General features: G+C 38.4%; 2 protein-coding genes across 2 annotated transcripts; both read right to left on the bottom strand.

The window, feature by feature from the left end:
* Positions 1 to 719: 719 nt before the first annotated feature.
* LOC141338915 (uncharacterized) lies at positions 720 to 11,810 on the bottom strand. The gene is made up of 2 exons (XM_073844528.1): positions 11,670 to 11,810; positions 720 to 2,757 (listed from the first exon to the last, which is right to left on the bottom strand). The coding sequence occupies exons 1-2, from the start codon at positions 11,722 to 11,724 to the stop codon at positions 1,535 to 1,537; spliced, it is 1,278 nt and encodes a 425-aa protein (XP_073700629.1). The 5' UTR covers positions 11,725 to 11,810; the 3' UTR covers positions 720 to 1,534.
* On the bottom strand, positions 6,746 to 10,640 carry LOC141339268 (zinc finger MYM-type protein 1-like). The gene is made up of 2 exons (XM_073844896.1): positions 10,337 to 10,640; positions 6,746 to 10,061 (listed from the first exon to the last, which is right to left on the bottom strand). Exon 2 carries the CDS (start codon positions 9,790 to 9,792, stop codon positions 7,732 to 7,734), a length of 2,061 nt encoding a protein of 686 aa, XP_073700997.1. The 5' UTR covers positions 9,793 to 10,061; positions 10,337 to 10,640; the 3' UTR covers positions 6,746 to 7,731.
* Positions 11,811 to 12,614: the final 804 nt, after the last annotated feature.

A 12,614-nucleotide genomic window follows, 5' to 3' on the forward strand; every position in this document is an offset into this window, starting at 1 on the left:
GTTAAGATGTGTATTTTATGACCTCAAAAGTGTAGTATGTAGTAAAACCAATGAAATTAGCATTATTACAAGAAATCTACTATAAGCTGTTGACATTAAATAAAGATAATCGATTAATCAATAATCAGATAAGAGTCAGACATTTTTGACGTTATGAAAATGATAAAACTACACTATAACAGAACTATTATTTCTCACAATCTGAGTACAACATTAAACATGTATCCAAAACTTCGCCAAGCTCCTTTAACAAAATCGACAGACGCCAACAACAACAACAACAAAAAAAAAAAAAAAAAAAAAAAAAATGGCACAAAACATTTACGCAAACAAGAAAGAAATATCCGCTATAAATGTCGCTTATAAAAACTTATTGTCATGATTGTATACATAGCAATGTGAACAGCTCACCTCAGAAGACTTGCTGGACTGAATGCCCGATGCGCAGGCTGTGTGACGTCATCATTGAGACATGTTAAGAACAGCGATTAGAACGGTCCATTAGTTAATATAACTTTACTACTTTAGTTAACATTAACTAATAAATACTTATACAGCATTTATCAATCTTTATTATTTTTAATGCAGACATTCAGGATGCATTCAAATCTAATTTAGCATTATTAACATTAGTTATTGCACTGTGAATTAAAATGAACTAACAATGACTGACTGTACTTTTATTAATTTACATGAACAAAGATGAATGAATACTGTAATAAATGTAGGCCTAATTTTTATTGTTTTTTAATGTTATGTTACTAATTCATTTGGCGAACACCAACAGAAAGGCAGTCCTAGCTGACAGTTTTACAAACACGGGGCTTATAGTTTTTACATCACATTCTACACAAATTAAAGAAAAAGAGAACAAGCATGAGAGTAGAAGGTTTTACATACACGTTCACGTAAAACGCCCCCTACAGTTTTGCCCAAAATAACCACTAGATAAAGTCAAGCTTTTTGTCATAACTATGGACTACACTGACAGGAGTGTTGTAGAAGTATTCACCTTGAAGCTTGCACCGGTGAATAGGCTACCTGAAATAAAATTATGCAGTGATCTAATTTTCTGCAGTAAGAAAGAAAGTTTTTTAAAGCTTGCTGTTTTGTAGAATATCACAACAACAGAACAAAACAGAAAGGATTGCACAATACGACAAACTGTTATGTCCTTATTCCAACTGCTTTTTCTTCTTCTGCTGAATCGCACTGATATGAAAACATAAAACATTTACATGTATAAAAATGTTAACACTTTCCTTCATGAAAAAGACAATAAACTACGAGTGATACATACTGTACATGATTTCTTGTAGAAACAGAAGAATCAAAAACAACATAAACCATCCTAACACTCATTGTCTTATTTAATCTCACTGTAAGAGCTATAGATGATGTTTTGTTTTCTCTTGTTTAGGGCAGATTTATATAGAAGAGATTCTATTGCTTGTTTTATTGGGTCAGGTTTGGCGAGGACACAGTGTCGCAATTAAATGTGCTGGAACCAAAGGAGAATTCACATATGAGTTAATCATTTCAGACATATGTTTTTTGTATGACTGAGTAAATTAGATGACAGAGTGAACCTCTTCCCACACTTAATGCAGTGATACGGCTTCTCTCCAGTGTGGATCCTCTCATGTTTTTTTAGATATTCTAACCATTTGAATCTCTTGTCACAGTGTGAACACTTGTAGGGTTTTTCTCCAGTGTGGATCCTCTCATGTTTTTTCAGATAATCTGACCACCTGAATCTCTTGTCACAGTGCGAACACTTGTAAGGTTTTTCTCCAGTGTGAATGCTCTGGTGCATTTTCAGTTCAGCATATGTAGTAAAAGTCTTCTCACAATCAAAGCACATATACTCCTTCACACTGTTGTGTCTTTTTTGATGTATTTTTAAAGAACCCGACTGACTAAAACTCCTTCCACACAAAGAACATATGAAAGGCTTCTCCTTTGTATGAACTTTCAGGTGGTCCTTCAGCGCATCTGACCGGAAAAAATTTCTACCGCACTGATCACAGGTAAATGGTTTTTCTCCAGAATGACGAAGCAGGTGTATTTTAAAGGTGCATGACTTTCTAAAACTTTTTCCACACTGATCACATGTAAACGGCTTCCCTCCAGTGTGGATGGTCATGTGTTCCCTAAGGGCTGCTCTGTGTCTGAAACTAATCCCACACTGATCACAGGTGTGCGGCTTTAGTCCAGTGTGGATTGTCATGTGTTCATTAAGAGACCTTTTCCTTGTGAAACTATTCCCACATTGATCACATGTGTACGGCTTCTCTCCCCTATGAGCTCTCGTGTGAATTTTAAGACCGTGTTTGTAAGCGAAACACTTCCCACACTGTTCACATGAGTACGGCCTCTTTCCGGTGTGAACTCTCATGTGATTCCTTAGGGTTCCTTTCACCGTAAAACTCTTCCCGCACTGATCACATGAGTACGGCTTCTCTCCGGTGTGGATTCTCATGTGATCCTTAAGGTATGCTTTTATCGAAAAACTCTTCCCGCATTGATCACATGCGTGCAGATTCTCTCCAGTGTGGATTCTCATGTGTATTGCCAGGGTTCCTTTTGCTGTGTAACTTTTCCCACACTGAGAGCAGGTGAAAGGCTTTTTGGATATGTGTTTCAACAAATGACTTTTGGTCTGTGAGCAACTTAAAGATTTCTCACTAGATTTGATAAGATGTTTCTCCTCTGCCTCACTCAGCTCTTCACTATGCTCCCTGTCTTCCATCGGGTCTAAAATGAAAGTAAGAAAGAGTTAGTAGCGAATTAGCTCAAATGGGAAATATTAATAATCAATCATAACTTGTACTAATTATAATATTGGGATCAGAATTAGAACCAGAGAACTCATATGTACACAAAGACTTATGTACTACATCACAAACACATTTCCTTTGAGTAAACACACAAAAAAAAAAGAAATATAAGGGTGTGAAATTATACCTTTTAAGGTACAACAGCTTTTCACTGAGGCAGTACCCTTAAAAAGACATCTTTTTTACCTCTATAGGGTACAAATTATAGTAGAAATACTTACCTTTTAGGTACCTATTAGGGGTAAAAAAAGATGTCCTTTTAAGTGTACTGCTCCAGCGACAAGCTGTTCAATTTTAAACCCCATTTTTATGTGTGTATGCATTTTCGTGAAGTGGAACACCCTACTGTATTGTGAACTTAAAAGCATAGTTCACCCAAAAATGAAAATTCTGTCATCGATTAATCATCCTTATGTCGTTCCAAACTCGTAAGACCTCCGTTCACCTTTAGAACAGAAATTAAGATATTTTTGTTGAATTCCGAGAACAGACCCTGCTTAGACAGCAATGTAACGTAAATGTTCCCAGATCCACAAACGTAGTAAGAACATTTCTAAAATGTGCCATCAGTGATTGAACTGTATTTTTACAAAGATGTGAAAATACCTTTTGTGTGCAAAGGAAACAACAACAACTTGTATAATGTAATAATTTATTCAAAATTTCTTTTCCTCCACATCACTTTCTTACACCATTATCTAGAATAACACAATGTATACGCGTGCACTGTGCCTTGTTTATGAGCAAAAGCCCTCGCAATGCACACGCATATGTCATGGTAGTCTCCATAATGGCGGAGGACAGTGATGCAGAAGAGACAAATTTTTAAACAAAGTCTTTTTTTTTTTCTTTGTGCACAAAAATTGTTCTCATAGCCGATTATGGTGCCATTAAAGGAGAAGTTCAATTCCAGATCAAATATCTACAGACCTTTTACTTGTCATCCAAGATGTTCGTGTCTTTCTTTTTTCAGTTGAAAAGAAATGATGATTTTTGAAGAAATATTTCAGGAATGTTTTCCCACGAGTTTGAATTTGCAAAATGCAGTTTAAATGTTCAAATGTAGCTCTACACAATCCCAGGCAAGATAGAAGGGTCTTATCTAGCAAAAAAATCTGTTATTGTCTTAAACATTTTAACATTTATATTACTTTTTAATCTTAAGTTATCGTTTTGTCTAGCTCTGCGTGTGCTCTGCATTCCGGTTCAAGAGTATGTAGGGTATGTCAAAAAACTCCTATCTCATTTTCTTCTTAAACTTCAAAATCGTCCTTTTTTTTTTTTTTTTTTTTTTTGGTCAAGGGCCATTGATCGTCTTTGCATGTTCACTTTGTAAACACTGGGTCGGTACTTCTGCAGCGATGTAGGACGATAGTAAAGTTAGAGAAAAAAAGTGAGATGAGGAAGTTTTTCTGCCTTCCCTAACGGTATTGAACCGGAATGCGCAGAGCTAGACAAGATAAGCATTTTTTAACTAAATCAATTGTATCACTAGATAAGACCCTTCTTCCTTGGCTGGGATCGTTTAGAGCCCTTTAAAGCCCTTTAAAGCTGCATTTAAATTTCATTTTGGAAGTTCAAACTCACAGGCACCACAGAAGTCCACTATATGGAGAACCTTCCTGAAATGTTTTCCTCAAAAAGCATCATTTATTTACAACTGAAGAAAGGAAGACTTCTTGTCATCTGGGATGACAAGGGAGTGAGTCAATTTTCTGTAATTATTTTGTACTGGAAGTGAACTTCACCTTTAAAGTTGATCGTTTACATTTTAAGCCTTGCCTGTTTAAGATTCCTAATTTAATTCAGTTCTCGTACACTGTTCTTATGGACAGATTTCCACACTGAGTGTTCTTTGCTGTATTTTTAGGAGACTATGGGGTCCTATTTTAACAATCTAAGCACATGGACTAACGAACATTGCCCAGGTGCACTTAGTTTGCTAGTTGAACCCTTAAATGCATGACTGTTTCGCCAATCACTATTACATATTGGGGTCTTTAGTGACCCGGACATATATATCCAGCACGGATGGATTTCTAATTTCTGCAATAGCAAAAAACTCTCTTGATATATGTAACATTACAGAAGAATAAAATAGAGAATATTTTGTTACCTTTTGAAACTTAGAAGGGTTCAATTTGAGCAGATGATTTTACCATCAACGTCATCGTCAGAGCGCACTTCCACAGTACATTTGGCATCTGGCTCAAATTCGCGATTTCAGCCATATTTGCAAAACAATCATTTTCAATGACTACAAAATAATTATTTTGATTGCCGGCAGCATATTCACCACATCCGCCTTCAAATAACAGTGGCATTTATATTTTATTGTATATAGTAATTGCTCTGCAGTAAAGCCATTCAAACCATTTCAAATTTTGCTGATGATATTCTTTTGTTTTATGCCTGCGATAATTAGGAGTAGGGATGCACCGATATGAATCGGCCGATCATGCTTGCGTTTTTTTGTCAGTAAAGCCGGTTCTGTAATCAGCGGTAAATTCCATCAGGTGCGTGATTTCACGTTGAGCCGTATATACTACACACAGCCGTTGTTTACCGAGGAGCTGCGCAAATCAATGTTCATTATCAGTGTGAATGTGCGCAGCTCCTCAGTGAACAACGGCTGTGTGAAGTATATACGGCTCAACGTGAAATCACGCACCTGATGGCATTTACCGCTGATTACAGAACCGGCTTTACTGACATAACGCGCAAGTTATCGACCGATACATATTGGTGCATCCCTAATTATGAGTGAAACATCATGTCATTATTATCTATCAAACAATGCCACCTCGAGGACTAAAGGTGAATTGCGTGTATTGAGTCATCAGATATTTACATATTTTTGAGCACGAAAAATATTTGGTTTAATCAGGGCCTTTTGAAGGAATTTGGGGGCCCCAAGCAAAATGGACATGGAGGCCCCCCGCACGCACGCACGCAAAGGAACCACAGCATAGCCATACAGTTTAAATTCACTCATACTTTATATAAATAAAAAAGGTTTACAGTGCAAATACTGCTGTTGCATATACTGTGCATACATAAAAAATGTTTAGAGTGCAAATACTGCTGTTGTATATAAAGTGCATAAAATTTGAACATTTTCAACAATTGAACATTTGCAAAAAAAACACCACTGTGCCATAAAATCAAATATACATTAAAAAAGTGCACAATAACTAAATCCAACATACTTAAAAACACACACACACATACATACTAGGGCTGTAGCGATACACTAATCTCACGATACGATACGATACACGATATTCAGCTCACGATACGATATATATCACGATATTTTGCCAACGATACGATTCGATACGATTCGATATAATTCGATACTATTCTATATAATTCGATACACTTACATCATTTTCTGATAGATTTAAAAGAGACAGAGTGATTTTGGTGACATCTTGTAAGTGTTTCATTTACTTGGATTGAATTAAATGCTGGACAAAATTAATCAAAGATGTGTTGAGAAAATTAGTTCCATTTATTGAAACAGTGCAAACTGTAGCTTACAAGCCTTTGAAAAGTAAATAAAATGCAACATTGCAATTTGCAATTAAAGGGATAGTTCACCCAAAAATGAAAATTTGATGTTTATATGCTTACCCCCAGGGCATCCAAGATGTAGGTGACTTCGTTTCCTCAGCAGAACACAAACGAAGATTTTTAACAAAAACCAGTGCAGTCTGCCAGTCAAATAATACTGGTGGATGGGCACCAAACCTTTAAAAGTAAGCAAAAACATGCACAGACAAATCCAAATTACACCCTGCGGCTTGTGACGATACATTGATGTCCTAAGACACGAAACGATCGGTTTTTGTGAGAAACTGAACAGTATTTATATCATTTTTTACCTTTAATACACAGCCACGTCCATCTGTCCTGAGCACGAGCTTTGAATGCGGCTCGTCACATGTGAACGCGCTCTGACGTAGTATACGCAAACGCAGTAAGGGGAAATCGGTTAAAAGTCCCGCATGAGTTTGCGCAAGCAGATGTAATCTTTTAGCTTTAAATTGGTTTGAACAATCAGGATAAGCGCAAGTAATTACCATTTTGAATAGCGGCTATACCCACAGTCTGTGTGCACTGTGTAAACAACGAGTGTTGTATACACGCGACAGATCGCTTCCGGTGTTTGCGTATTCTACTTCAGAGCGCGTTCACATGTGACGATCCGAAAGCTAACCTCCTGCTCAGGACAGATGGACGTGGCTGTGTGTCAAAGGTAAAAAATGATACAAATACTGTTCAGTTTCTCACAAAAACCGATCGTTTCGTGTCTTAGGACATCAGTGTTTCGTCACGAGCCGCAGGGTGTAATTTGGATTTGTCTGTGTGTGTTTCTCTTTCCTCTAAAGATTTGGTAACCATTGACTGCCATTATTTGACTTCACCGGTTTTTGTTAAAAATCTTCGTTTGTGTTCTGCTGAGAAAACAAAGTCACCTACATCTTGGATGCCCTGGGGGTAAACAAATAAACATCAAATTATATATAAAGGGATCCCTTTAAGCAGGCGGGTGCTGGATTTATATTCGCCGCCATTCTCTGAATATCCTCGCTCTGACTTGGTAAACAGGAAGAGTAGACATCTGCGTCTGTGTAAAGTTAGTACGGGTAACTTGCTCTACAGCAACACTAGCGGCTGGCTGACCAAATCGCTCTTCCTGCAACGCGAACAGGGGTAAACAACACGGGGGATTAGAATGGGACGTATGTATCGATACTCGCGGCTAAATCTATACTTTCTTTGGAAAAAAAAATATCGATTTATATCGCAGAATCGATAAAATCCTCCAGCCCTAATACATACTCACATTAACATTTTTCAGTTCTCTCAAACATGTGCAAATTATCTAAAACTGCTGTTTGCGAGCCTTGTTTTCTGCAAAGGCAATCACAATGTCCTCCATGTCCAAAGACTGGCGAACATCCCGCTCAATTGACATAAGTGCCAGTCCTGTGAGCCTTTCTTGGCCCATGGTGGACCTCATGTAATTTTTTATCAGCTTCAAAGCTGAAAAGCTCCTCTCACCAGAGGCCACTGACACAGGGAGAGTCAGGAGTAGACGCAAAGCAATGCTTAAATTACTGTACAAATCCAGTAGCTTCTCACTGTAAATGTAATTAAGCATGTCAAATGGGGAAGTGGCTACATGGTCTGGAAAAGTGTAGAGAGATGAATTGATCTCAAGTGCCAAGTCATCAGCATCAATGTCATGGAGGGTTTGTTCCAATTTTTTGCATCGTTCATGAAGCTTTCCATTCTTTATTGTCTGCTTCATGTTTTCCTTTGAGAACAGAAAGTCATAAAGGTCATAAACACCCTTCAGTCTTGAAAACCTGTCACTTAGGCTTCTGAGGGCTGTGTCAACCATGGGCAGAAAGAAGTCTCTTCTAAAAGTCTCGTCTGGAGTAGACTGAGTGTCGTCTGTACCTTCATATAGAGACTGTCTTTTCTTTTTACGCTGCCTTTTCTCAGGAAGGGTCATTTCCATATCCAGATTTTCTGCAATGTCTTTTGCATCAGTTTGACAGGAAGCAATCCCATTTTCCCTGAAGTCTTCAAGGTAGTCTTTTACTCCTTCTGTTTCTGATCTAAGTGTTTCCATGGAAACATTTGGACTTTGTAGCAGCTTGCTGACATGATTGATTTGGTACAAAATATTGTACCAGGTCATTGTGCAAAGCAGAAAAGACCAGGTCTTCAACTCACCACGTAAGCTTTTAGCAGTGGACATGGTCTCTGAGTCCCCCTTCTCTATAGCAAACGTCTGGAGTGCAGACAATGCATCCAGGATCTCTGGTAACTGGTATCGCACCACCTTCACGCTGTCAATCCGAGCTTCCCATCTTGTTGTTGACAAAGGTTTTAAAGTGAGCTGCTTTACATGTTCCTTTAGAACTGTCCAGCGTTGCACAGAGGAACTGAATAAGGTATAGAGTCTTTGCAACACACCAAAGAAGGAGATGGACAGCACTGAGGACTTGGCAGCATCTGCCACAACCAGGTTAAGTGTATGACTGCTGCATGGAATGTAAAATGCTTTGCTGTTCAATTGCAAAATGCTTGCCTGAACACCCTGTTTATGGCCCATCATATTGCTGCCATTGTCATAAGACTGACCACGGCAGTCAGAAAGACTCAGGCTGTGTTTCTGCAGGTGGTCAAGCAGGACTTCAGTCAGGCCCTTACCAGTTGTGTCTTCAACATCTAAAAATCCAAAGAAATGTTCTGCAATGGACACAGATGGTTCGCAATTGACAGTTCTCAGAACAATGGAAAGCTGTTCCTTATGACTGACATCAGGAGTGCAATCCATAATAACAGAGTAATACTTTGCTCTGTGTACTCTTCTCACAATCTCTTCCAGTACCTTGTTTCCAATTAGTGCAATTATTTCATTTTGAATAGTTCCACTCAAGTAATGCACTCTTGTCTCTTGGTTTTCTATCCTTCTTATGTGTTCAGTCATAACTGAATCGAACTGTGCCATCAGTTCCACTTGTGCCAGAAAATTCCCATTGTGTGGGTCATACAACTCACTCGTGGTCCCTCTTAAAGCCTGGCTGCGTTCTGCTAAGTGACAAATTATGGAAATCACTCTCCTTATGACACCTTTCCAATGCTCAATCTCGATCCACATCAAGCCTTGTTGTCTTTGATCTATGGTTGTATTGGTTTGCAGTCTAATCTGCAGCTCATGCCAGTATGTCATATTGTCACAATGCCCCTTTGAATATTCGTGTTCTTTTAAATGGTGAGCTAGGTTCCTCCATGTACGGAAGCCACAGTTGCTTAAGGCATTGTCACGCTTCCCAAAAACAGTGCAGGCAAAACAGAACACTGAGTCTGTGCTCATGGAATATAACATCCATGATCGAAGAATTTTCTCCCCATTTTTCATGCTTCTCATGTAATTGTCATTTGTAAATCTTTGAGGTGGATTCTCAGAATTTTGGGGGAATACAATGTTTGTGACTTGCACTGGTCCTTTTTCAACAATTTGACAGCGCACACTTTCAGTCAGGACTGCTGGCCACTGTGCAGGGTCATCAGCTATAATTACAGTGCTTGTGGTACCTTGAGCTGTAGAGGTAACCTCAGTGTTGGGAAGTGGTGCAGACTCAGTTTCTGTTCTGGATGCAGTATCTTCCACTGTGAGAGATGCTATTGACGGTGTAGCTGGGGAAAAATAATATTTTTTTATTAATATAATCCATCTGTTCAGGTACAGAATGCATCACAGAGTGTCTGACACCTAGATATTTGACAGGCACTACTGTATATAAAAAATTCTGAAATGTCCATGGGCAAAAGTGACTAGTATTTACACAGTTTGATGGGAATTCAGTAGTGATTTGCACTGTTTTTTTTTCTAACAATATGACAGCACACACTTATCAGTTTAAACTCTGGGCTGTGCAGGATATCAGCTATAATTATAGAGCTTGTGGTACCTTGTGCTGAAGAGGAAACATCAGCACTGAGAAGTGAAGCATCTGTTGATGTTGAGGATGAAGTTGATGGTGTAGCTGGGAAAATAATAATAAAAAAAAAAATCTTAAATTACCATTTCACTGTTAGCATATTGAAAGAGGTCACTAAAAAACATATTACAGTATGTAACCATATTCCGTCCGTTCAAAAAAAAAGTTGCTCTAACTGTTCGTTACAAGCAGCATTTGCTGTCAGGCAGGTAGCTTAGCTAACATACATAAACATATTTCTGCTAGCCTACCTGCTGCAAAATTGCACCATTTGTACAAGACAAGTAGAGCTATTTTATGTGTGTAATTTATCACTTACCACTGTCTTGTTTTTTTCTTATCCTCCTCTTCCTTTCTCTTCTTTCTTTTTTGGCTTCCTGAAGCATAATTCCGCTTCATGACTGCCGAGGAAGTTTTGTATTTTGCCGGCAGCAGAGATCGCGTGGTTGGCTGGCTGCTGTCAGCGAGGGGGGCCCCCTTGAGGGGGATCCCGATAACAGTGTCATTGCACTTTACTGCATTCACTATCAATGGGGCGCTCACACAGTTTGTCGCTGCATTTTATTCTTAACCAGTCGTTGTCTTGGGGCCCCAGGCCAGCTCGGGGCCCCAAGCAATTGCTTGGTTTGCCTGCCTTGTCGCGACGGGCCTGGGTTTATTGCACGTTACGCTCGAAAACACACCCATTACTCATGAATAGGGACAACCCTTTTAGACCATGTTCTGGGCAGAATTTGAAAGTGCAAAGACTAAACGCTTCTCCAAAGGGAAAATGTGTCTGCTAGTGCACAAGCAAATAGTGTGTTTTATGTGTTTAATAGTGTACAGGTGTTGTGTACCCGCCCATAGCATATTACTAACACATGTTGAAACTATCAAAAAACACTGGCATTGTACCTAGCGCTGCATTGCGCCAGTTGTGTGATAGAGCCTCAGGAGTCAAAAAAAGTTGATGTTTAATCCATTAACAGTGTTTACTAAAGTATATTTTAGTTTTTTTTTTTGCCATTTTTGCATTTATTGATAGAACAGACCAGTAGTGACAGGAGGCGAAGTGGGAGAGAGATAGGGGGCAGGATCGAGAAAGGTCCTCGAGTCGGGTTTCGAACACAGGACGCCCGGAGTGCAATGGCGCTTTATGTCGGCGCGCTGCCCACAAGGCTATCAGCGCCGACATGATTTACTAAAAAATATTTTCTACCTTCATTAAAAGCAGGACAGTCCAATAAAATAAGTTTCTCACACCACATACAATCATCAGTGATTTAGCAACAATAATAAAGACGCAACAATAAACACCAACCTCCTTGCTTCTCAGTATCCTTGTGATTTATTCTGCAGGGTTTTGGATCATTCATGTTGTCCCTGTTCTCTAATCTTCACTTGTAAATCGATGAACATAAACCAGAATTGGTAAATTCTTGTGTAGAATAGGAGAATATCTGCAAAAAATAAAATAAAAAAATTATTGCGTAACACATTATATGTTATGTATACTATCCATTTATCAAAATGTAAATGTTATACTAAACTTCATATAGTTTTAATTAACTGTACTTTTTCATTGGTTATTATTTATTCATTGAAAACATTTTTTTTTTCACATAAAATAATACTCAAAATGAAGTTAAGATGTTTTTTTAAGACCTCAAAAGTGTTGATCATGTAGTTTGCTTGCACCAATAAAATTAGCAGTATTACAAGAAATGTACTATAAGGTGAAATAGGAAGCTGGTAACATTAAATAAAGGTTATCGAATAATCATTTGAGTCACACATAATATATTCTAAGAATGATGATAAAACGGCACTAAAACAGAACTATTACTAAACATGCCAAATGCATCCAACCATTTATGCTTCGTTTTAGTAACTTCCTTCAGATGTACACAGTGACTAGATTTTAAGACCATGTAAAAACCACGAAAACGTCAAACGTCGAAACAAACGAACATAAACAAAAAATCGCCAAGCTCCTAGACAGAGCCAAAAAAGACGCACACATAGCACATAATCCTATAAAAACAAGCCAGAAACGACCGCTATAAATGTCGTTTATAAAAAAAACAACAACATTTTGTTATGATTGTCTATATAAAGCGATTTGAACAGCTCACCTCAGAAGACTGGACTGAGTGCAAGAACGCGCAGGCTGTGACGTCATCACTGTGAGGCACACGCATGATGAGGTGGGAAGAGCCATGTACTGCCCGAAACTACAATGGACGTTGTCCAGTGCACCCATTCA

Source organism: Garra rufa, chromosome 7 (assembly GCF_049309525.1).
Source record: "Garra rufa chromosome 7, GarRuf1.0, whole genome shotgun sequence".
Classification (NCBI taxonomy): Eukaryota; Metazoa; Chordata; class Actinopteri; order Cypriniformes; family Cyprinidae; genus Garra; species Garra rufa.